The sequence below is a fragment of the Vipera ursinii genome, assembly GCF_947247035.1.
Source record: "Vipera ursinii genome assembly, chromosome: 1".
Lineage (NCBI taxonomy): Eukaryota > Metazoa > Chordata > Lepidosauria > Squamata > Viperidae > Vipera > Vipera ursinii.
The window spans coordinates 99040064-99066287 of record NC_139512.1 but is presented as its reverse complement, the minus strand read 5'-3'; the positions used below and the strand labels follow the sequence as shown (position 1 = coordinate 99066287).

Genomic DNA, 26224 nt, shown 5'->3' with positions numbered 1-26224 from the left:
CTTAAGGGAGAGCACAATTTTATCAATAATAGAACAAATAATTGGTTAGTTTGCCAGTCTACCAGCAGTACCTTCTATTGACTGTTTTGCTTTCTAGTTTCACTTAGCACATCACTAATTTCAGTCTGATCTTTGAAATACGAATAATAAATGGACTTTGAAATCAGCATATTGATGATGTTTCATTCTGAAGCATTAATCAGATATGAATGAATAAATGAATCTTTATTATCAAAGTACAACATGTATACAGGGAGATTGGCTGAGCCTCCCTTCGTTCCCCCCCCACAACTCACAGTGACAACAAAACTACCATCTTGTTAGACCATGTGAGCTACTTGCATAACACACTGGCCTCACAAGTCAATCATACATAAAGTTTATAAAATTATTTCCCGTTCAAGAGCCTAACAGCCCATGGATAGAAGCTGTTCTTCAGCCTGTTGGGTGCAGCTGGCTATACTCCTGTATCTCCTACCCAATGGTAGGAGAGTAAAGAGGTACCGACCAGGGTGTGAGTCGTCCCTGAGAATTTTCCTCACACTTCCAAGGTAGTGAGCCCTGGTGATGTCATCCAGTGGTGTCAGGGGACAGATGTGCTGTGCTCACCACCCTCTGTAATATCTTCCTATCCGCGGCTGTCAGGCCAGCATACCAAACCACAATACAGTGCAAGAGGACGCTCTATAGTAGACCAGTAAAAGAAGGTCATTAGTCGTTCTATATTTCAAGGTATTAAACAATGAAGAGTGCAAAAATGCATTTTAACAAATATGTAAAAGGGACAGTTTTGTACAACTCAGCTTCTTCTGAGAATCCCTTTTCTCCCTTCACCTTCCTTCTTTTTCTCTGTACATCCCAGTATACCCAATAGCATTTCTCTGTTTCTGATTTTGACAGGTTTGACAATATTGACAGATTACTCAGTTTTCCTGATTTTTATATATAACCCAGTTCATTTTTTTCTCTGTGCTATTAAGGAGCTCTTCACATTTGTTTATTCCTTCTTCTCATTTGTTAGTCTCTTAGTACATAGTCCATTCTTTCACTTTGTCTCTGCTCCTCTGTGAAGCTTTTGTTAGCTATACTCATGGTTTCCACATGTCCATGAGTTTCATACAGTAAACGAATTTCAGGCAAAGGGTGGTCTGTGTGCAGTTGCTGATTTACTATCAGAGACTGAAAAAATTGCCATCCAGTTCACCTCTCTTGTTCCAGATGAAGTGAAGTAATACAAATCTGTGCTGTGGAAACATTATTTTTACTTCTGTTGGATGTGGTTCAATATTATATGTGGAGACAGCCTATGTACAATTAGTATGTACAATTTCTTAGGAGGAAAGCAATTAAAACTGACAGTTTACACCACAGTGGGTTTTTTTTTAAATATTATATATTCTCTAGGAGGGGTAATCCTTGGTTATGTTTCTTATGTATTGGTAATATTTGGCTTTCAGATATTAATACTAAAAGTATTTCAAACAGGAACTGCCTTGTGGCGTCCTAAGAAAAACAAAACAAAATTTATCACATACATTCTGAGTGATTATTGTTTTTCTTGTATGTTCCTAATGTAAGCATGAAGAATATATCCTTCAGAAATACTGAGGTCTAAATTGAAATTGAAAATCCCATAGAGCAATAAGTCTGGATTGTGTGTGTGTTTGTCTTAGTTTATCTATTTTTAGATTTATTTATTTTTTTAAAAAATTCTCTTTTATTATGTTTATGAATAACTCAGGCGGTGAATAAACATTCCTCTCTCCTCCCATTTTCCCCAACACACAGCCCTGTGAGGTGATTTGGACTGAGAGAGAGTGACTGGCCTAAAGTCACCCAGCTAACTCTCTTAGCTAAGGTGGGACTAGAATTCACAGTCTCCAGGTTCCTAGCCTAGTACCTTAGCCACTACATCAGACTGGCTCCATAGGTAGAGCTCAGCATCCTATTTCTCTCCTCTGCTTTTCAGCTTTAAATGTCCTCACAAGACAGACTTCACATAGATTTAGCTTTACATTACAGTACACAGACTGACATCTACAGTGGAGGAATTTATGAAACTAAATGAATTTATTTCCCTGTCAAAAGTCCAGTTTCTAAAATAACCATATCTTTGTCGCTTGCCCTCAAAAAAAGAAGAAGAATCAAAACAGGTTGTGTAACATTCTTACAGACATTCCATTCCTTCAGTTTAAACTAAAGACCGCCTTTAAAGAAAAGCTGTTGTTGGGTGTGTCTTAGCACAGTGCAGCTCTTTTCTCCTTTGTAACGATATGATATACAGCATCATGATAGGATTATGGAAACTATGGCAACGTAATATTATAGTAAAAACACTTCAAAACCCTACATCTTTCTGGCAGAAAACTGACAGGCTTTTTCAAAGTAAAAAATTGCAGTTTTTTTCTAGGGGGAAGCCAATAGTTGTCTTTCATGGGAGTAATTTGAAGGCTTTTTCCTATCTGGTGTTTTATAATAGTAGTGGGGGAGATTAATAAATATCTCAGTAATATTCACTAGTACATTGAATTATATAAATTGTGCTTTCACCCATCCCTCTTAGGCTTCTCTCTGTGGCATGACAGTATACAGAGACTCGACAGTTCTTAGCAAAAGCACTTGAGAAAGTGTCGCACAGCAGCATGAGGGTATGCTAGCAATATAACATTTGTTGTAGGTATTTAAGTACTGATCAGTACAGTTGTATATAAGTTAAACGGAGAAAAGATACTTATTTTTTTACTACATAGGTGAGTTTAATACGCATACATTTTTGAGTGCTCTATTTACAGATGGATAATTTATACCCATTTGTTTAAACACAACCAGTGCCATAATCCAGAGAACAAACATGACACTAACCAAATATGTCCTTTCTTTCTCAAGCAGCAGTTTTTCATGCTGTTTGACAAACCACTTTTAACATCTTAATGACACATAAACTTGGTGCAAAAAACTATAGTACTAATATGTGTCCAAAGTTCAGTATTTGACTAGGAATGCACAAATTCAGAAGTTTAATGCTCTGGATTATGGTCTATTTCTAAGGAATTTTCCTTTTAATTTAAAGAGTAACTGAAATGGCAAAGTTGCCAGCAGCAGTTAAACCAGACTCTATATAATACATAATAACAAAAAGTACATAGTAACATTCAAAATCTTTGCCTCCAGGTTTCTTCCCATCCAGTCTCATTTGTATTTTAAAATGCTTAGCCTTTCATTTAGTGATGTTTTTATAGTTTTTGTGAATTATTCATATGCAATATGAGTAGCTCATAATAGCTCTTACCCTCTATGTGTATATTGGCATTTGAACCTTCAGAGAAATGAGAAGAATAAAACATGTAAATTTTCAACCTTTATTATGGTCACAGACTAGCACAAGTAAATGTTGCCTTTTTTGTATATAGAAGTTTCTCCAGCTGCATCTTTGACTTAAGCTAGTAATGGTACTGAATCTACAAACTTTTCCCCAATTTGAGGCATGATTCATCGAGATGAATTGTTAAAGAAAAAAAGATGAAAATATTAAATATTAATGCCTGAGGATCAGAACAGTTTGTTCACGCAAAATAAATATAAAACAAATAAAGCAAAAGGTGAATTCAGTGATGTTTCTTCACTATATTTTAGACCTCACAGTTTTGTACAAGACAGCATTAGGAATTTATTTAATGTATCAGAAAACTATAATCGTTTTTATTCAAAATAGTGAAAAAAGGAGGAAGGTGGAGAGATTTGTTTATTAACATAATTAGTGCCAAATGTTTATAAATATATTGAAATGCTTTTTAGAAAGTATTCTAATTGGTTTATCTCAATTTTCTTTTAGGTGAAAGACCCTTCAAGTGTCCCTTTGAAGGATGTGGTAGATCATTTACAACATCTAACATCAGAAAAGTTCATATCAGGACACATACAGGAGAAAGACCATATTATTGTACAGAGCCAGGATGTGGAAGGGCATTTGCCAGTGCAACTAACTATAAGAATCATGTGAGAATACATACAGGTATGGTATTTGAAATATAGGTAATCCCTGAATTACGAGCGTTCACTTAGCGCTTGTTCGAAGTTACGTGATAAGGGGGTCCCCTAGTGTTTATGAGCAACTCCCAAAATCACGAATGTTGCAGCACCACAGCAGTTGTTCGCCCTTACGAACCACTGTAGAGGCTCTGCAACAGTCACACTATTCCCCCCCGCTCTGCACAACTGTTTCCCCCTCCCATTCTGCTGTGTCAGATTCATTTACCTTGCAAAAATCCTCTCTGCCGCTGTTTCTCCTCTGCTCCGTTTGGCTACAAATGGGGTGCCTTGAAACACTCCATTTCAAAACGCCCCATTTACAGCCAGGAGGAGCTTCCAACCTCCCCAAGGTCTCTGGCTAAAAAATGTTCCAGCTGTGGCAGAAAGTAGTTGCGGGGTGGTGGGGGGATCAGGAGACAGGCATCGCAAACACTTTTCGCCCCCAAAATCAGTTTCCGGGGTCCGTGATATTGCGAGAGTTCAGGCACCCATTCTCTGCAAAAGAGGATGGCTGCCTGAACTCACGTGATATCACAGCACGTAAGAGTTTCCATCGATTCTCCTCTCCCGCAAATACAGGATTAACTGTATTTTGCTTATAGTTCTTAATTCTTTTACTTTCTAGTTTCATTTGAGGGATAATTTTAGTTCTTTGGGGAAAATAGGAAACAATTCATTCTTTTCTTAACAAAGTAGAACTTGAAATATTCTCTAACGATAATCAGAGAAAACTGATTTTAAAATAATGTGAATGCAACTTTACAACAAAATTTCTCAAACTCCGTTTGCAAGTAAAGTTGTAAAACAGCTGAAAATACAGGTATTCATCTTTGCATTTGATATCTATTCATTCTGATAAAGTGGCTCTGGACTGGATTCTTAACAGAATAACAAGGCCCTGTTCTCTGGCTTGTGTTGATAATAGTACATTGGTTTTAAAGATGATAACATGTTTTTATGTTTTGGCATTGTAAAATAAAAATAGGAATAATGTATTTTGAATTGCAGAACTGGAATCCCAGGAATAATTTTCAAATGATCCACACAAAAAAAGACCTTTAAAAAACTTTATAAACTTGTATTTTTTTTCTTTTTGCAATATACTTAATATCTGTTATCTTAAGAATGCTACTTTCTTTTTTGAGAAACTGCTGCTGCTATATAGTGCATGGTAAAGTTTCTGAGAATATTTTTTTTCTTTTTCCAATATTAATTAGCACATTTCCCAATAAGGCATGCCCACTGATGGACTCAGGGTTTCTCTCTCTCTCTCTCTTTTTTCAAATGAAAGTGATAGGCATCCTTTTAAACAATTATACATTGGGTCTCATTATTTATTAAATAATGAGCTCATAATTCTCCATTTAAATTTTCCATTTGTTTTAGCATGTTTGGAGTTTAAGAATATATATTTCCAAAAATGTGAAATGTAATATGTAAATAGTGTGATCAGATGTTTTATATTATATGCAAGAATAACATTTTAATATATATACAATACCAATTATTATGCTTTATAAAATCTTGCGATTTCAGTGATATGCAATATCTGAAAATGATTGTTACTTATAGTGGTATGAGATTGCCAGACATTACAACCTAATTAGTGATCTTCATTGCTTGTTTCTTTTGCCTAGGGGAGAAGCCCTATGTATGTACAGTCCCTGGTTGTGATAAGCGTTTTACCGAATATTCTAGTTTATATAAACACCATGTGGTACATACGCATTCTAAACCTTACAACTGTAATCACTGTGGAAAAACATACAAACAGATTTCTACCCTTGCAATGCACAAGCGAACAGCACACAATGACACTGAGCCAATAGAGGAAGAACAAGAAGCTTTTTTTGAGCCACATCCAGGTATCAGTTAATTATTGTAACTCTTTTCCCCCCCTCATATTAACTGTAAGAATGTTTTTGTTCCTTACCTCTTGCAAGTAGTTCATTATATTTTAAGTTCTACTCTTAAACATTGGGTATTTTCAGTGATGCCCACTTCCTTGTATTTTAACATTAACTGTAAACAACTTGCCATTCATACTTAATTACTACAAACACAGTTTAAATTTCTCTGAAACTAATCAGTCTCAGAGAAGATATAAATGTAAAAAGAATACAGAGTTTGCTGTAGAAGTTTCTGAGATTGCACCATTAAAAAAGGCCATTCATCATTCTCGCGTGAGGTATCATCAATAATCTAATGATATCCAGTTATATATCATCATTCCTTCTCTTGGTTAGATTACTGTACAGGCAGTCCTTGACTTACAATGACAATTGGGAGTGGAATTTCTGTCACTAAGTGGTGCAGTTGTAAAGTGCGACTGCATTGCTTAGCAATGGCAATCCTCGCAGTACATAGAATTTTATAAAATATTTTTCTTCTTTGGAATATTTTTTAAATAAATTTAAAGTTCTCCTTTTCTTAAGAGATTCTCCAATATGACTTTTAAGACAAAAGGTCAACATTGTCCATATTTCCATTTCGATTTGAAGTGGAGATCCTAAACTTGTTCTCTTGAGGATTGTAGATTTACTGCAACTATTCTTTCAGTTGCATTGGGGAACCTGTAATTAAATCATCTTCATAGTGAGTACTGTTGAGGTTAGATTTATATTCCAAAATTATAGTTACGTCCTTTGTATTGTCAAATACTTGTGCAATAACCTCAGGGGTTTGATAACTTTCTGTAGTTGATTGATTATAAGAAGTAGGCTATAGAAAGTTGAAAGAAATACTTACCAAGTTGCCAATGGAAATGCAGATCATGTCTATTTCTTGCAAGGAACCCAACATGTATTTGTCCATGTAGTCAGGGCTTGAGCTCAATATAAAAGAATTCTTATCTTTTTAAAGTACAACTTAAATTTATATTCCTTTAAATAGGTCAAGGTGAAGATGTTCTCAAAGGATCTCAAATAACATATGTAACAGGTGTTGAAGGAGAAGATGTGGTTTCACAAGTTGCTACTGTAACTCAGACTGGGCTGGGTCAGCAGGTGGCACTTATTTCTCAAGATGGAACTCAACATGTAAGTATTTGCCATAATGAAGATAGCCTTCAAAATAGCTTACAAAATTTTGTTCCTGATTTTTTTTATAGGTGTCATTAAAATTGGTTTCCATTAGACTAATGATGTTAGGAACATTATGACACATTAACTTTAGAAAAGAATTGCCATGTTGTAGTAACCATGTAAGGCTTAAAAGAGTCTAATAAATTTACTTTAAAAGTTCCAGTTCTGTTTTTTTATGTCTGACTTCTGCTTAAGGTTATGAACCTTGCTGATCTTTATTTTAATTTTTTATTAGCTTATTTAGTTACTATAAGGGTATATTCCAGGATGAAATCTTATATTATCAAATTATGCTCAATCTAATGCGATTAATTAAATAATTATATACTCTTTCAGGTTAATATATCTCAGGCTGACATGCAGGCCATTGGAAATACTATCACCATGGTAACACAAGATGGCACTACCATCACAGTCCCTGCACATGATGCAGTTATTTCACCTGGAGGAACACATTCTGTTGCAATGGTCACCGCAGAAGGCACAGAAGGACAACAGGTAAATTGCTCCTAGATACATGGGTAAAAACAAACAATTGAGGCTTTCTAAATATGGATGTTGACAACAGATTTTCTAGCCATTAGGGCATTTAATTTAATTTGATTGAGTAATTAATACAACCACTCTACTCAGGGTAGTGTAAATAATAACAGTAATAATCAATAAATCCACATAATAAAAAGCAAAATTCAGAACAACATACAAATGTGCTGGAGAAAAAACTCAGCATAAGATTTTTTAAACTATATTATATTGCTTTTAAAATAATAATAAAAAAGGAACAAAACACAAAGATACACACATTGTCAAAAATATATAGCACATGTTTAAAAGTAAGTGAAAAATGCAACAGAAAAAAAATAAAATTACAGAGTATACATTAGGTAAATATATATAGAATTATAATTGTTTAGTATTGTAACAATAAAATGCTTAACAATATTACAGAATTTATAATATAGTTCTAGCCAATCTAGTTAAGCCTGAGATAATACATGCAATAGGAAGTGAATTAAAAAAAGAGCTCAGTGCAACAGAAGTCCAGTTTTTTTATTGTTCTCTGTATTTTGGCTCTATCGTTCAACTTTGTAAATTGCTTAAAGTCAGATTGAAGCTGTATAGAATTTTGAGTAATAAATCAATATACTTTGTAACTGCCATTCATCTCTGTGCCCAAAGGTCAGAAGGAAGATGCATGATGCCATGATTTAAATTTGTAGCATGAAATGTTATAGGTACAAATTGCAGCTTAGATACTCTGCCTTAAACATTATTAAATGAAATTTGGGTACAAGATATTTGGAGAGAAACTAAACCAGAAAAACTACAATATACATTCTACTCGAATAGCCATAAATCTTGGTCCAGAATTGCCATGATTTGGATGACGCCTGAGTTAAGAACCAATATATAGGAGATTGAGATAGAATTAGGCACATGGGCAAACCATAACCCTTTAAAAATGACATGGAAAGGAATACAAAAAAAACCTGAGATGGACCTTGAATCAATCCATATTAAAAAAGAAAGAATGTATAGAATTAGCAACAAAAGAAATGGAGCTATTCTTTAAAGAAAATAATAAAGAAGATACAACATTACAAAATGTATGGGATACAGCCAAAGCATATTTTAGAGGCATAGCTATAACATAGAAAGAAAAAAGACAACAATATATTCTGTTAAAAGAATTAAAAAAAACTAGAATTAGAACTATAAATAAATCCATAAAAAGAAAATACTGAAGACAAATGGAAATAATAAAACATAAATTTAATAGAATCAGAAAAACTGGCACAGCAAATTAAAAGAGCAAAACAAAACTTTTTTGAAAATGCAAATAAACCAGGAACATGGCTAGCCTACAGACTTAAAAAACAAAAGGAGAAAAAATTGATAAACAATTTAGTAGATAAAAAAGGCTGTCTGCAATTCAAAAATGAAGAAATAAAAAAAATTAAAGAATGTTATGAGACGCTAATATAGAAGAAATTTTATGGGATAAAGTGATTCAATATATGGAAAAAAATAATTTACCAAAAGTCTCAGAAAACTTCACCAAAACTATGTTAAATGAAAAAATAACAGCGATGGAATTGACAGAGGCTATAAAAAAATGAAAAAAACACTGGGACCAGATGGGCTCCTGGCAAAGTTATACAAATGTCTACAAGATACATTAAGTGTACCATTGAAAGATGTATGTAATGAACTTTTGTTGGAGGCTAAACTCCCAAATGCATGGACAGAAGCAAATATTACTTTAATACCAAAAGAGGACTCAGGTCTGACACACATAAAAAATTACAGACCGATATCATTACTAAATGTGGACTATAAAACCTTTACTTCAATAATAGTGGAGAGACTGAAAAGACTTCTAACTGAATTTATACATCCAGATTAAAATGAATTTCTACCAAAGAGACGAATAAAAAATAACTTAAGAGTTATAATGGACATGTTGGAATATTATGAAATGCATCTAGGGAAACAATTGGCACTAATATTTCTAGATGCTCAAAAGGCATTTGATAATGTTTCCTGGCAATTTATGACTCAACAACTAAAAACAATGGACTTTGGGCAAAATTTTATAAATCTGATTGAAACAATATTATCACAAACAAACAGCAAAAGTGATTGTAAATGGAGATTATACAGAGAACGTCGACATAAGAAAAGGCACAAGACAAGGATGGCCACTATCTCCATTGTTATTTATCTTAACTTTGGAAGTTTTAAATAGAAATATTAGACAAGATCCAGAAATTTAAGAACTAGAAATAAAAGGTGAAACTTATAAATTGCAAGCATTTGCAGATGACCTGCTATTCATCCTAGAGTAACCATTAGAGATGATTCCTAAATTATTGGAAAAGATAGAACACTTTGGAGAGATAGCAGGACTGAAGATAAACAGAGAAAAAACTAAAGTGATAGTTAAAATCTAACAGATAAAAAAAACAAATGTCAGAAAAAATAGAATTACTAATAGTCATGGAAAAATGGAAAAACTTGCAACAGTCAATACTAGAAAGAATTGCTACAGTGAAAAATGAATATATTATCAAAATACTGTTTTTATTCCAAACGATACCTATAAAACTGGAGATTTTTTTTTTTAAGACTTAAATTCTCTAATTTTGAAATTTATTTGGCAAGGAAAGAAAGCTATAATTAAATTGAAAATGTTCCAAGAAGCTAAGGAAAATGGAGGTTTTGGCCTGCCAGAGCGGATTTTATATTATCAAGCATCTGTACTAACATAGGTAAAAGAATGGAAAACTCTTAGAAACAAACGATTGTTGTATTTAGAGGGACATGACTTACAACTTGGTTGGCATGCTTTCTTATGGTATGGGAAAAATAAAATTCATAAATATTTTCAAAACCACTATATTAGAAATGCATTATTAGTAACATGGGAAAAAATAAAATGTAAAATATACTTCAAAATTCCAGGATGGCTTTCAACAATGGAAGCATTTGTACAACAAAATTTAGTTTTGAGAAAATATGGACATATAAAGATATTCTAAATCTGAAGGGAATTTAAAATCTAAATGAAATGGAAAATCAGGGTATTGATCTATCATGGTGGGCATATTTACAAATGCAAGTGAGATATGATAAAGATGTTAAGTTATAAAGAGCAGACCTTTTTTGATCAGACATTATTAACCTCTGATGAGAAATTAATTAAGAAAATGTATAACTTTTTATTGAATTTTAAAATGGAAAATGAACAAGTAAAAGAAACAATGATAACATGAGTAAAGAATTTTGAATATAACGTACCGGTAGATTTAGAGAAATGGCAAAACCTGTGGGAAAGAAATTATAAATTGACAATGTCAACCTCTTACCAAGAAAATCTATATAAAATGTTTCATAGATGGCACTTGCCACCAGCAAGATTAGCAAAAATGTTTAAAAATATGTCAGATAGATATTAGAAATGTAAACACAAATCAGGTTCTTATTTTCATGTGTAGTGGACATGTGTTAAAGCAAAGAGATATTGGACAAAAATACATACTTGGCTAGAAAAGATGTTGGGAAAACATGTAGATTTTAAACCTGAACTTTTTTTTATTAGGTATAATGCCAGAAAAGATTGATAAACAAAATGTATACTTGATTTTACATGTGATAACAGTGGCAAGAATCATACTCGTACAATATTGGAAAAATGAAGAAATACCATCAGAGGAAGAAATAATTAAAAAAAATACTAGATTGTGCGGAAATGAACAGACTTACTCTGAGGTTGAAAGAAGAAACAGAATACTATTGAACTTGGGACTTATTTTGTCAATGGCTGGTGAAAAGAATAAGGAATTAGGAAATAAACATGTATTAGTGAATGATAAACTCAGACTACGTTTGTTGAACAAGTACTATTGAATTGTATGAAAAAAACGTATTTTTTTTTTAAAAATAAACATTATTAAATGAATGGTTAGGTCTAAACCTAAACCTAACCTTTATGCCAGGTCTAAACATATATTAGTATACTGTGTAAATTATTTTACTGATTTTCCCCCCTTTCATTATGTTTACTATTTGTTTTAGAGTATGTATTGAAGGAGATACTATTTATATGTCTCCCTTTATGTCCTAGTATATTATTTTTAAAATATTAAGACTGATCATCGGTGACTTTAAACCTGGGGTGTCAAACTGCCGGCCCACGGGCCAGATGCATCATCCAGAAGCCATGCCCACTCCATTGCCAGCAATGGCAAAACAGTTCCGATATGAGTTTGACATGTCTGCTTTAAACACTTTTAATTTTAAAAAATTAATTATTTTTAGATTTCAATATTTAGAATGTTGTTTTCTCTCTTTTTATTAAGGTTGCCATTGTGGCTCAGGATTTAGCAGCTTTTCATAGTGCTTCACCCGAAATTGGACATCAGCAACATGGACATCATTTAGTCAGTGCAGAATCTAGACCTGTTACTTTGCTGGCAACATCCAATGGGACACAAATTGCAGTGCAGGTAATTAGCATATGAAATATACGGTACATTGGGAATGTTTTATTAATAATATACGAATAGAATGCAGGGTAGAATTTCACAAACTGGATAATCTGCAGGCCTAGAAAGACAACAGGGAAATTCTATCTCTGCATCCTTTTATGCTCTCCACAATCTGCTTTCGGAGATTTGTTGGTTTTTTTAGAACACCACAGGAAGTAATTTTGAGAGCCTTAGAGAAGAGGCAATCACTGACTTCTCTTCTCTTTTTTTTCCTTCTACAAATCCCGCCTTAGCAAAAAAAGCTGGGTGACCTTAGGCCAGTTATTCTCTCTCAGTCCAACCTCCCTCACAGGGTTGTAGTTGGGAAAAATAGGAGGAGGAAGGAGTATTAGATATGTTCACTGCCTTGAGTTATTTGTAAAAATAATAAAGGTGGGATACAAATAAATAAATAAATATAAATAGATAGCCCAAGAACCATTGTTGTATCCAATAATCTGCTTTAATTTTGCAGAACGACAGATCTGGCTCTTCTTAAATGTAGGTACAACTGGCTTTAAAGTAAAAATATTTTTTTAAATAGTTAATGTATCCATGAAGAATGCTAAAAATTGCTCAATTAAAAGAAAATTGCTTCTCATATGGCTTTTTTCCCAATACAAATAATTGTTACAGTCTCTATACACACTTTAAATTTTAGCCATTTATTATACAGTAATTATTTATCAAAAGGCTGATCAGTACTGTATTATCAGTGTCTGCTCCATTGTAATTTATGCTTAAAAGCAATTTCAACAGAATGAGCAGAATCCAGAAACAGGTACCCCAAAGAAATTCCTGTGTTTCAAAAAGAAATAATTTGAAATTATGTATGTGGGCTCAAAAAAAATCACAAACTATTACTGTTATACATACAAAAGTAATATTGATACACATCTAAACACTTGAGAAAAATAGACTAAAAATTCTTTGGGAATGTTTATTTTAAGCTATTTTTGTTTGTTTCAGCTTGGAGAACAACAGTCTTTGGAAGAAGCAATTCGAATAGCTTCCAGAATACAACAAGGTGAAACACCAGGAATTGATGATTAACTCACAGCTTGGCTAAAGGAACAATAGAATTCTATTTTATTTTTGTTCAACAAAAGTCTATGCCAGGTGAAAACCATAAAATGGTTTTCCTCACTAATACTGTGCATATACTTTATGCAACAATGATGAACATTTAAAGTGTATAATGTTTATGTATATGAACTTTGGGAATATTGAATTCCATCTCTTTAAGATTCATTATTCTCTACCCAGGACAAAGAATTAGGTTTTGTATTAAATTTACTTGCTTATATTCCAAACCAGACTAAAAACAAGCAACAGTCACAAAAGAAATGCTGGAATTAATTTTAAAGTCACACAAAATCAACGAAGGCGTTATTGAAGATTTCAACTCTTTTAAGTCATAACAGCAATCATTCAAAAATCCTTTGGAAACACGAATTTAATTGTTTCTTATATGCAGTTTTGAATTTTGAAACCTTTGTAAATATTCCATTTTAATTGTGGTTCATACACATGTTGAACATTTATCATTTTTAGTTTCCTCTCCCATCTCACTGATTGTAAATACAGACAATTGCCAGAATTGCAATTATATTGTCTTTGAATTGGATTATGTATAAAATGAAAACTTTGGTTGTTCAATATTAAAGGAACTAAAACTAGTGTTTCTACTTACTTGCCTACCATAATGTTATATGAGACAATTTCTCTATATCTTTAGTCAGTCATTTGGAGTATATACATATAAGCTCTAAGTAAAAGGAAGAAAAATGATGATATTGCTTATGCTGTGGCCCTTCCATCATCATATTCATACTTTGTGCTACAAGTGATTACGAACATCAGAAATCTTTATCCATGTGATTTAAAACTTTGATTTCCCAGGATCTAAATCAGGGTCTTTAAACTTGGCCCTTTTATGACTTGTGGACTTCAACTCCCAGGTTTCCTTAGCCAGCATGCCTGGCTGAGGAATTCTGGGAATTGAAGTCCACAAGTCATAAAAGAGCCAAGTTTGAAGACCCCTGATCTAAATTATACAGAGAGGCAGTATGCAACAGTCACCTTTCTTCTTTAAGGGTAACAAGAACAAAGAGAGTAAAACAAGTGTTCTTATTTCCATTTTAATTCATTGCATCTGTACTTGAGAACGACTGTAGAGAACTCAAAGCTGGATTCTTATGTGACAAATTGACACAATACATGCACAAGAGAGGAAGCAGCAGATTTGCTGAAAGTCTCCAGAAGTACAAAAAAATATATATAAGAAAAGTAAATCCCCAGTGATTGTGAATGCTCAGTGGGAGAGAGCAATATAGTATAGCAAACATATTAGAAAAAATATAGTGGCTAACTGGAATACTAAATCAGAGTATTCCACTCTATAATATTTTGCTGTTGTCCCCATATATTATTTAACTTGAAATCAACATCTTGAAATAGGATAAGAGGCAATGGTTAGCTAGTTTGAATGATAGTGATTAGTTAAGTATCAAGTAACCTAAATTTCTTTCATAATCGTACTCAACGTGCAGGAAAAAATATAAAAAGTTATTAAAAACATTTTTCATTTTTTTTCAGAAGAAGGATATCCAACAACAGGTCTTTCCACTTTCTCTTGTGATGTGTAGACTTAAAAATTAGTAGTTATGAGATTCATCAAGACTACACTATTATGGTATAAATTTGTAAAGCAGAATGTACTTCATCAGACACCTGCATTTGGATATTGGGGAGAAAAATAGGGAAAATTTTTACAAACTGAAAATACTGTACAGATAGTTTTTACTTAGCAACCACCCTGGACAGCAACTATTTGCAGTTACAGCAGTACCAAAAAAGTAACTCTGATCAATGCCTGCATTTAATAATTTTTGCAGTATCTCTCAGTTGTTTTTTTTAAGTATTAGTTTACTATCATTACAATTTATTTGTGCTTAATAACATGTTGTCAGGGTTAATTTTTGCCTAGTCATAAAGATTAAGTTCTTACTCTATTCTGCATTTCCAACCATTGGTAAAATAAGTTCCGTGTTTGAAAGTATACTGTGTCGTCTTTTCCTTTGATTCTCAATGTAAGTCTGTCCGTTTCCGCACAGTCCAAAACTGCAGTATCAGTTTTGTGCTTTACAATCTGTTAATACACATCCTGTGTAAAAACAAGCTCTGTTGCAATCACATAATTTTTCACTGTGACCATTTTGTTTAATGACCCCCAGTTCCAATAACAGTCACTAAATGAGGACCACCAGTACTATAACTTCCCAAATTAAATGTGAGCCTTAATCCAAAATGGAAATGGAGCAGTATAGAACCGTTGTCTTAGCAAGACAGATACCGTATTTTTCTGTCTATAAGATGCACCCGTGTATAAGAGGCTCTGGCATGCGAGTTCCAAGCTTACAGGAAATCGCCTCCCAGCGCTCTAAATAGACGCCTCCTGGCCAGACCCACCCTTCACCCAACCAGCATCTGGCACAATGAGCCCTGGGCGTGGAGGTTACCATTTTTTCGTGTATAAGATGCTGCACTAGTATAAGATGCACCTGATTTTTGAACAGGGTGTTTGCAGGAAAAAATAGCATCTTATACATGGAAAAAGATGGTATCCCTAACATATATCCAGGGCTTTTTTTGTCAGAATGCACTGGAATGGAATTCCGACACCTTTTTTCGACAGATTTTCCAGAGTTGCGTTCTTTTCCTATTGTTTCCCTTCCTATCCTTTGTATGGTGCAAGCAGGGTCTCCTCTGGCGCTGTCTGCTTCCTCTAGGAGGAGCCATGAGGCGCCGGAGCATCACAGCCAGAGCGTGGCTTGATTGGTTGGGTCAGACCATGTGGTGTGGAAGCCGATGGTGGCGATGGGAGACACATAAACATGGAGGCCATCTTTCATGAGAGGGCGAGCGAGACTTTTGCCTTCCCTTACAGAAGGTGCTGTGTGTGAGAAGTTAAAAAGAGGCAAAGTGAGAGGAAAGAAAGGCAGCTGTCGTGGAAGCTTGCCCGACAGCAAAACTTTGCTGTTTCGGTTCCTTGGGTAGTTCAAAGGCTGGGATGTCTACGAAAATTCTCTTTAGTCTTTTATACTTTATATTCAAACTGCAGAGGGGAAGAATAAGAATAAAACCAATGTCTTGTGATTTGGAGGTTTTGTTATTAATAATATATATTAATTATGTATTGCTCAGATGTAAAGGCAGACCTACAGTATAAGGTTTAATCAGATCTATTAAATTATTAAAGGGACGCGGTGGCTCAGTGGGTTAGGACGCTGAGCTTGTCGATCGGAAGGTCGGCAGTTTGGCGGGTCGAATCCCGAGTGCCGCGTAGCAGAGTGAGCGCCTGTTACTCGTCCCAGCTTCTGCCCACCTAGCAGTTCGAAAGCACGTAAAAATGCAAGTAGAAAAATAGGGACCGCTACGGTGGGAAGGTAACAGCGTTCCGTGCGCCTTTGGCGTCTAGTCATGCCGGCCACATGACCACGGAGACGTCCTCGGACAAGCGCTGGCTCTTCGGCTATGAAACGGAGATGAGCACCGGCCCCTAGAGTTGGAAACGACTAGCACGCATGTGCGGGGGAACCTTTACCTTTACCTTTATTAAATTGGGTTTAACTTAAAGGTAAATTAAAAGTAATCTGTTCACTGGCAAAGTTTCAACTTTAATTTGTTTCAAGTCAATATCCATATTAAACTCCAAATGTAAAATTTTCCACTTTGACAACTTCTTAAAAATAATTCAATCTTTTACAAACAAGCAATTTTTGTTTTATTGGGCCAATTTCATTCCACATAGAAAGCTGACATTTCCACTCATTAAACTAAATGGGTAGGATAGTGGTAAATGTCCCAAAAGATTAATAAAATGCCTTTTTGTAATTTAAAGCCACACAGTGCATGGTAACATTAATAGTATTAACTTACCCTGAACAAAATCCTAGTCTTAGATACACTAAAAATTGAAGGGGTTTTTTTTTCCAACTACAAAGATAAAGCTTGTAGGGTAGGCAAGGTGGGTTGTATGTGTGTGAGTTCCAGCACCTTTTTTTTTAACAAAAAAAGCACTGGAAATATTTGATTCAAAATCATCTGCAGAAGTACCATTATGTAATTTTGGAGCTCTGGTGCCCAGCCAATGGTGTCACTGTGGCAACCATGAAAACAAATGGGAAACAAAAAAAAAACCTAGTTGAATTTGATGCAATTGCAAGTGCAGATTCTGCCATTGTAAATTAAAGCAGTAGAAAATGTTGGCCACATTTTTTAAAATAACGTATCTGATAGTTTCTTAGGCCTTTTTATTAATGCTCTTATCAAAACATTAAAAGGTATTGGGATTGGATGAGATTTTAAGGTTTAAAACACAATGATGGTTTAACCTGGCAAAGAAATTTTCTGTGTATCTTAACAGTCTTTTACAGTTGATGTTTTTCAATCAGATGAAAGATGAGCCTTTATTCCCATAACTGGGTTTTGACTTTATATTTTTTTTGAGAAAAGATGCAGTGTTAGTTTAAGGAATTTCTCCTACATGACTCTTTTAGAAAGAGGATATAACTGTATGATTCTTAAAATATTTAATATAAGGCTTTTAAAACAACTTCATTGTTTTTCAATATTTTTATAAAAAAACTACTATTATTCATTTATCTGACCAAAAAGTACAAAACATACAGTTTAGATTGCTTATTTTTAAATGGAATGTTTGTTTTACTGATACAAAAGACTACAAAACAAGTGATTATAGAAGTATAAAAATATAAAGATTAGGAAAAAATAAAAAGTTAGACATTACAAGTCATATAACATATTTTTCTTTGACCGCATTTGATAGGTAATTAATTTAAGCTCTACCTTGTAACTGCTTGGAATAGACAAAGAATATACTCATTTATAACTGTTGTCGTTTAGCCGGTATATCACTCCATAATACATGGGAGTAGCCTTATACCCACATCACAATCATGTACAAATCACATGTAATATGATATACACAAATATACATTACAAATGTCATACAGAACAGTTTCAGCAGAATGTCTTATTAAATATGGTTAGCTGCCACTCTGCAAATATACTATAATAATCAACATTTGTCAGAGTGGAGAAATGTGTAAGGAAAATATGTAAGTGGAGCTAAAAATATTTGATCTCCGCAGTTCGTTATATATTGCTGGGATACAATGTGTTTGAATTGAAATGTTCAGAATAATGGATGAAAAAACAATACTAGTTGTTTGGAAAAGTTACTGAACAAGCTTACCAACATTAAGACATCAAATATTTCAAAGGAAGGATAGGACATAGATGTTACCTTAAACAATCTAGTATACATAGCCCATCAGGCAATTATTGACTCTATTCTGACCAGTGCCTGCTCATTAGGTTTGTGGCAGAAAATTATCTACTATCGGAGTGCTTCAATAAGGCTAGTGCCAAAGATTAAAGCACGTCCAGGCTTTTTCTTTGAAAGGATAATACTTTTGAATTAAGTAGTACCAGGGATTAAGATTACTGTGGAGTTAATCCTGATTATGCCACAAAGAGAAATAAACTGCAGCTCTGCCTGCAAAATATGGAATTTTCTGAAAACATGAGTGCAGTGAATTTGTTGCTCTCATTTTTTTTCTGACAGTGACTAATAAATCTTATCTATTGTGCTTTATTGGAATCTTTAACCAAAGTACTAAAATCTTCAAGGTCTATATACAGTTTGTATATATAGATACTCAGATCAATTCAGAACTGAGAACTGCATGTCAAAGATGAAACTTCTGGCCTTCACTTTGTTTAAAACCAGCACAGTCCTCCTGAACAAACTTTATCAATATTGACTTTGTAAGATTATTGCTGCTAAAATTGCATGCAGAAAACCCACCCACTGGGATAACCATTAAATTTTAACCATTTTTTTGCTTAATAGTGCAGCTCTTTAAATTGGAAAGCAAAGGCTATGACCTCTTTAGGAAAAATAAACCTGAGTAAAATTCTATATTATTAATGATTGAAATGAATCTTGTGCTTTGGATTATGAGTGGTGCACCCAGAAGATAACCTTTTCACTCTCAATTTGTTTTGGACAATTATTGTACCTCCAAAGTGTGTGTGTGTGTGTCTGTGTGTGTGTGTGTGTCTGTGTCTGTGTCTGTGTGAATGTGTTTGGTTGGTTATTTTTTATTTTGCCTGCATGAGGGAGTTAGATAAGGGAGAGAAAGTCCCCCTTCCCGGGTTTTAATTCCACCAACAGATTATTTTTCCCTTTGTATAGACAGAAGCATACATTTGGGCTTCATCTTTGATTGTCACCCCGGTGGGTTTTTTTACTCAGGAGAAACCCATTCTATTTTGTGGGAATTATTTTTTTTAGTAAATAGAGTAGGACGTGAGGGCGATCTGGCTGTGACATCTGTCGCCCCATTGATTGCCAGGGTTGATTCGGCTGATCTGGCAGGCTAGGTGGGTGTCCCCTTCCTCCCTCACCGCTCCATGTGCGTCCCTCCCGAAGCTGCACGCTCTGGGTGGATCACAACAATCAAAAAAATTATAATAAAATCAATAAAAAATAAAATTAAAACATGGCAAGTGGAATGAGGTGAGGGAATCTCATTCTCCTTCATCAAAAACTTGAGGGATGAGCCAGGTCTTCATGGCTCTTCTGAACAAACAACAAAGTAGGGCCCATTCTCACAGGGGAACTTTGTTCCAGAAAGCAGGCATTGTTACAGAGACGTTCCATATAATGAGTGACATAATGAAAAGGATAGCACATGTATAATAGCATAAGCTTTTGTGGACTAGAATCTGCTTCACTGGATGTATCGACAGACACTGAAGGTTATACTTCATGTATCTGATGAAGCAGGGACCAGTCCAAGATGGCTTATAGCATCATCCAAGGATTTATCTTGAAAATAGCACTCATCATTTTGTTGTTTTTGCTGTTGAACAGCCAACTATGATAAGCCTTTTGGAAAAGAGGGAAAGAATTAATTCTAAAACTGGCATTCCTGTAATGCTGTTTCATTCTAATCATGCAATACTTTGCCTCTATGAATATAGTACAGGGCAGTTATGGACAATTTTATTGATTCCCCTTGTTTTGTTCCCATTCCTTCCCAACAAGCTAGCAGGCGTAGGTCCACTAATCACTCTCCTTATTGTGGGATGGGGGAGATGGAGGTGATAACTGGATAAAATGGCCAGTTTAGCCCTTGATCAAGTCACTAGGGTTTGTTGCCTGTTTCTCCCAGTTCACTGGGTAGCTCATCCACCTCCACCAGCTGCCCCTATTGGTTGGCTGATATTCCTTGTCTCTGAGCATGATGGGTTCAGGAGAAAAGATCAGTCTGAAAGAATGAAACTCTTTTGCTGCTAATTCAGAATGACCATGGAGAAAAGTCTCCACAGGCAGCAGGGAAGTGACATATCTACACCAGTCTCAAGTGGCTACAGGTGGCCCTTGACATATGATGGTAATTGAGCCCACAATTACAATCATAATTCATAGTGGGTCATCATGTGACCATGCATGATTTTACAACCTTTTTTATGGTGTCTATTAAGTAAATGCCACAATAATTGGCAATCCATTGTTCACTATGGTCACTTTTTATTGGAAATCAGAAGCAATCACAGCCATGCATCTGCAGGATGCTGCAAATGGTTGAAAATGCAGACTAGTTGCTGAGTACCCAAATTGTGGTCATGTGACCACAGGGGTTGGTGGAGGCTGTTGGAATTTCCAGCAAGGGGGGGGGAAGGGGGAATTGGTCATAACTTCATAAGTCAAAGACTGCCTGTACTATGTTTTAAGTTAATTCCATCCCCTGTGGTCACCTGACTGCCACCAAATGGTCAGTGAAGTAGGTCAGAGTACACTCACAATTAAACTGTCATTGCTTGTTACCTGCTTAAAGAAGAAAATATTACTTTAGTCCTGGAACAACTAAGGATAACTTTAAACAGCCTGAAGTAATGGTTATTATTCAATCACCTATTGAAATTCATTAGGTGATTTTAGGCTTGTCACTCCCTCTCAGCCCAACCTACCTTAGCAGGCTGTGGTTATACAGAAAAATTACAGAAGGTATACTGTGCACGATGCCTAAAGCTTCTGATGGAAAGGCAGAATATAAAACTAAGAATCAATCAACAATAATCAAAGGCCCTAAATAATCAGGAATATTTCTCCAAGGGCTTTAAAAAACTACGAAGAGAGATTCCAGCTACTGCCTACTGCAGAGCAACTACAGAAAACGAAATAGAATAGGGCCATTTCATGCTATGTAATATTAATATAGTATAATCATTTTGGAAGGATCACAGCTCTTAAGTGTATTTTTTACCTTCCCTAGTTAGGAGACTAGAGTTGTTCAATATACAATGTTGCTGATTAGCTATGGTTAAGAATGCTTAGGAGCAGGAACAAACAATGTTATCAATCCAACAAAGGCTAAGATAATTAACGCACAAAGGTCACATTGCAATATATCTCTAATGTTTGCTTATCCACAGGCTGGTTTTGAAATAAGGTATTATTTTCATGCTGTATTCTTGTATTTAATTGTGCTTCTTTCTATGTAAGGAACTTTCATTATTGAGGTGGTATACAAATATCAGGGACGCGGTGGCTCAGTGCGTTAGGACGCTGAACTTGTCGATTGGAAGGTCGGCAGTTTGGCGGGTTGAATCCCGAGTGCTGCGTAGCAGAGTGAGCGCCTGTTACTCGTCCCAGCTTCTGCCAACCTAGCAGTTCGAAAGCACGTAAAAATGCAAGTAGAAAAATAGGGACCACTACGGTGGGAAGGTAACAGCGTTCCGTGCGCCTTTGGTGTCTAGTCATGCCGGCCACATGACCACGGAGACGTCCTCGGACAAGCGCTGGCTCTTCGGCTTTGAAACGGAGATGAGCACCGGCCCCTAGAGTCGGAAACGACTAGCATGCATGTGCGGGGGAACCTTTACCTTTACCTTTATACAAATATCACAGATAAACAATAAAGTACCGGTATATTTATTTATTAATTAAATTCATTTGCTGCTCATTTCCCTGATAAGGCAACTCTGGGCGGCTTTCAGATAATAAAATGATAAATAGAAAAAGTAAAAAAATTTAAACTATACAATTTTTTTTAAAAAAAAATAAACTAGGCAGAACAGAAGCAAGGAGACAGATGGTAGAAGGATGAGGTCTTCTTACTCTGTCAACCCTCTCCAGAGGTAAACACTCCTCTTGGGGCCCCAAATCAACTGGTAAAACCAAGTTTTAATACCCTTTCAGAAGACCAAAAGTGTTGGTATAATTCTCATATCCAATGGCGCAGTTTTGTTCCACGGGATCAGGGCCACAGCAAAAAAAAAAAAAACAACTCTTCTCCTTGACACCACACACCAGAATTCCTTGACTAACAGGTCCATAGCAAGCCTCTTCTGCTGGTGCGAATGCAGCGGGCTAATACCATGGAATGAGATGGCTCCTCAGATACCCTGGACCCATGCCATATCAGAGGTAGTAACCAACACCTTGAATTGGATCCAGAAGCAAACTGGTAACTAATACAACCCGTGCAACAGGAGTGTTACGTGTGCCACCCTATGGCATGCCACTGCATTCTGCACTAGCTCTAAAAAAAGGTCCTAAAAAAGTCATTATCCAGTGATGGATTTTGAAGGTTGACTATTTCCTCTTAATCTACCTGAGAAGGAAAACCCTGGATGTAATACAGATGAGAATTCTTGTCTATTTCTTCAGCCCAGTCTGGATAAAGTTTTGAAATCTAATTCAACAATCCATCCCCATAATCTCTCAGGTTGTAAATAACATTTGTTCCCCTTTTCATAAGTTTACTTAGAATTTTGCCTCAGTATGTTTCTCCCTTCCCCACTGACCTATTGAACACATCATCTTAGCAAAGCAATTTGTATTTTTGGTTCTAATATTGGAATCTATCTTTATCTCATTGATGCAACTTGTGTATTGTGCTTCTGTTACAGATAGTCAACCTGTAGTCTTCCACATGTCAGCAATTTCATATACTGATATTCCTAGAGAAGCATGACTAGTAGCAAGAGATGTTGGGAGTTATCATTCAATTTACATACATCTCCTTAACTTTTCTATCTGTTATTAAAGGATACTTCCAGATGATTCAGATTTTTTTAAAACTCAGTTTTCTTTCTGACATGATGTGAAAGCAGTATTTTCTATCTATCTTTTCCTGCCACCATAAATCTATTTATGCTTAGAGAAGATTTGGACTCTGGTTCTCTCCAGCAACAGTACTCTCTGTAGTAATACCAAATAGCTAGAGAAATAGACAGGGATTTCTTGGTGTACTGTTATTGATACAGAATCCAGTGCAGTAGGGCCACTCTAAAACAAATTGCATTGGGTCTGAAAGATGGTTAAAACTGTTCTGACAAAACTTACCTTCTCTCCAAGCTCCAAACCTAGATCATGTGTGATGGAGTAGTTGGTGGAAATTTCTTCCATCAGATGAGAAATCCACCAATTGCTTGTCCCGCAGTAAACTGTAAGAACAATAGCAGCAGAATCTAGCCAGGGATGGGATACGGAAGGGAAGTGTTCTGTAAGGAAGGAGTTAAGGTTTTAAACTAATGGAGACAGTGTCAGACCATCATCACGCAAGGCCCATCTCTTTAGTTTGTGGATGCCATTTTCAATACCACTTTCCAATCTTATTACTGGGGCAGATAAATTGGCATACTTTGTGCTGCTTCCTGGTTGTCCAAGAGCCTTCAACAATTATCTTGGAGAAGCCACAGTGAGATCAGTCCAAATATGTTGCAAGTGCCTCATTACTATGCATGAATGATTATGTAATAATATTTGTATTTTTATCAAGAGTCTCTGGTAAAAAGCAGTTCATACACTTAGGAAATAAAATATTGTGTATTGTAAGTGTTAAACAGCAATTGTACTTACAATGTTGCAGCACCTATTTAGACGGCAGCATGAGTCCAACACAAATCATACTTCCCACTCTTATACTCAAAACATTGCACAATTATGATTGTAATGGTTATATTAATAATATACAAAAAGTATATTTTCCCCTTTCCAGCGGACTAGTATTGACCTGTGTGTTCTTTTGTATTTTCTTTTGTTACAACATATTTAGATTATAATCAGCTAGAACTGTAGCAAAAATGTCACTTTCAGAGGACAATTTTATTGATCATATAATTTTTTTAAAATTCCATTTATATTCCGCCCTTCTCCGAAGACTCAGGGCGGCTTACAAGCTTAGCAATAGCCTTCATTCTATGTATATGCCTGCTTATTAGGGCTTTCACACACACCCCAAGCAGCATTTTTACAAAGTCAGCTTATTGCCCCCAACAATCTGGGTCCTCATTTTACCTACCTCGGAAGGATGGAAGGCTGAGTCAACCTTGAGCCTGGTGGGACTCGAACCTGCACTAATTGCAAGCAGCTGGTGTTACTTAAGGAGGCATTAGCCCACTGCTCCACCAAGGCTTGTTATGACAGAATTGGAAGGGGCCTTCTGAAAAAACATAAATTAATGGTTCTTCAGACAAGGCGCATTCATAAAACCAATGAATAATTCAATGACATACATATGCAGGCAAATGATTCATCTTTTAACCCAGAAGAATGGAAGAATGCTAGAAAACAGCTCTTCATACTTTTCCCTTTTATCTGTTCCAGTATCTTTAGCTGGTATTGTTTTTATTGCTCCACATGTAGCTTTTTTCCCCCTTTGGTGCCAGGTTTTGACTCCTGAAGACTGCTTGGACTAGTCCCTGCAGTTTTCTTGGCAGTGTTTTTCGAAGTCATTTCCTACTGCCTCCTAAGACCCAAGATCACTAAATTAGCTTTTTGCCTAAGACAGGACTAGAGCTCACTCTCGTGGTTTCTAGCTTGGTCCCTTAATAGTACATCAGAACTACTTTCCAGTTTGTTATTACATTCATAATTTTAAGCTTGTAATCTCAGCACCTGTATGTTTCCGCTTTTTTGACTAGCTCCCTTGGGAAATAGCTCCCAGGGAACTATAAAGCACAATTTAAGCAAGGCTGGGTTTGGATTTGATCAGCATACAAAAAGTGTTTGGGTAATTTGTAGTTTAGTGTATTGTACATACCAAGTAATTGGGTTAATTCAGCAAATCATGGTTTAATTAGCCTAGGGGGTTATGTAAACACAAATGCAATTCCCGAATTCCTGCAATTCATATTGAAGTTTTGCTAAGGTATGAAAACAATTGAAGTCACGTGTTAATCGCAGGAAACATGGTTCAGAATCTGGCTCAGTCTTTGACAAATGCTTCCATGCAGTTAGAAAAAACCTAATTTTTAATTTTCTTGATTTATACAGCAACCTAGCAGTTGGAAAGCACGTAAAAAATGCAAGTAGAAAAATAGGGACCACTACAGTGGGAAGGTAACAGCATTCCGTGCGCCTTTGGCATCTAGTCATGCCGGCCACATGACCACGGAGACGTCCTCAGACAAGCGCTGGCTCTTCGGCTTTGAAACAGAGATGAGCACCGGCCCCTAGAGTCGGAAACGACTAGCACGCATGTGCGGGGGAACCTTTACCTTTTAATTAAGCTGTGGCTTAGTATGGGATGAATAGTTACTTAAGCAGAATTATAAATTTATAAACATGCATGTGCCAAATTTTAGATATACATTAATCTTTATTGTGATTGGGTGAAGGTTGTAAACATTTCAAAGATGAATGCAGAGATCAGTGATTATCACAATAGCCATTTTCAAAATACATGTTGACAATTAGGTATTTTTCTTTGGTATTTGATTTCAAACAAACATATATTAGAATTTCTAATACGTTGTTCATAAACAGACTTTTAAAATCAGCCATAGTTTATCTTCAGAGACAAATGTAAAAATGTTTTAGATTCTGTATATTATTTTAAATCTTGGATTTGTGTCCACTGAGCCCGTTTTAATGTTAAATCAAAAAATGTTTTGGAGTTAATTTGAAGACAAACTAATGACTTAATTGTTGAACTGTAGATTCTACTGTGTCCAGCCCTCCTCATATGGCCAGGCTAA

The 26224-nt window shown here is 35.4% G+C and overlaps 1 protein-coding gene and 1 long non-coding RNA gene across 5 annotated transcripts in view; both read left to right on the top strand.

Annotated features, from left to right (window-relative positions):
- Positions 1 to 13821, top strand: part of ZNF143 (zinc finger protein 143) — a 33863-nt gene extending 20042 nt beyond the window's left edge. For 3 of the 4 annotated variants that reach the window (XM_083348894.1, XM_083348892.1, XM_083348893.1), the window contains 6 exons: positions 3833 to 4012; positions 5667 to 5894; positions 6922 to 7067; positions 7449 to 7610; positions 11975 to 12121; positions 13112 to 13821. In XM_083348894.1, coding sequence (XP_083205020.1) covers positions 3833 to 4012; positions 5667 to 5894; positions 6922 to 7067; positions 7449 to 7610; positions 11975 to 12121; positions 13112 to 13195 — 947 coding nt within the window. In that variant the 3' untranslated portion in view covers positions 13196 to 13821. Of the gene's footprint in view, positions 1 to 3832; positions 4013 to 5666; positions 5895 to 6921; positions 7068 to 7448; positions 7611 to 11974; positions 12122 to 12617; positions 12644 to 13111 lie in introns of all 4 variants that reach the window. The other variant, XM_083348895.1, reaches the window with a different exon arrangement.
- Positions 13822 to 22315: 8494 nt separating this feature from the next.
- LOC310638249 lies at positions 22316 to 23257 on the top strand. The gene is made up of 3 exons (XR_014492077.1): positions 22316 to 22378; positions 22571 to 22667; positions 23153 to 23257. It is a non-coding gene; the product is annotated as an uncharacterized lncRNA (long non-coding RNA).
- Positions 23258 to 26224: the final 2967 nt, after the last annotated feature.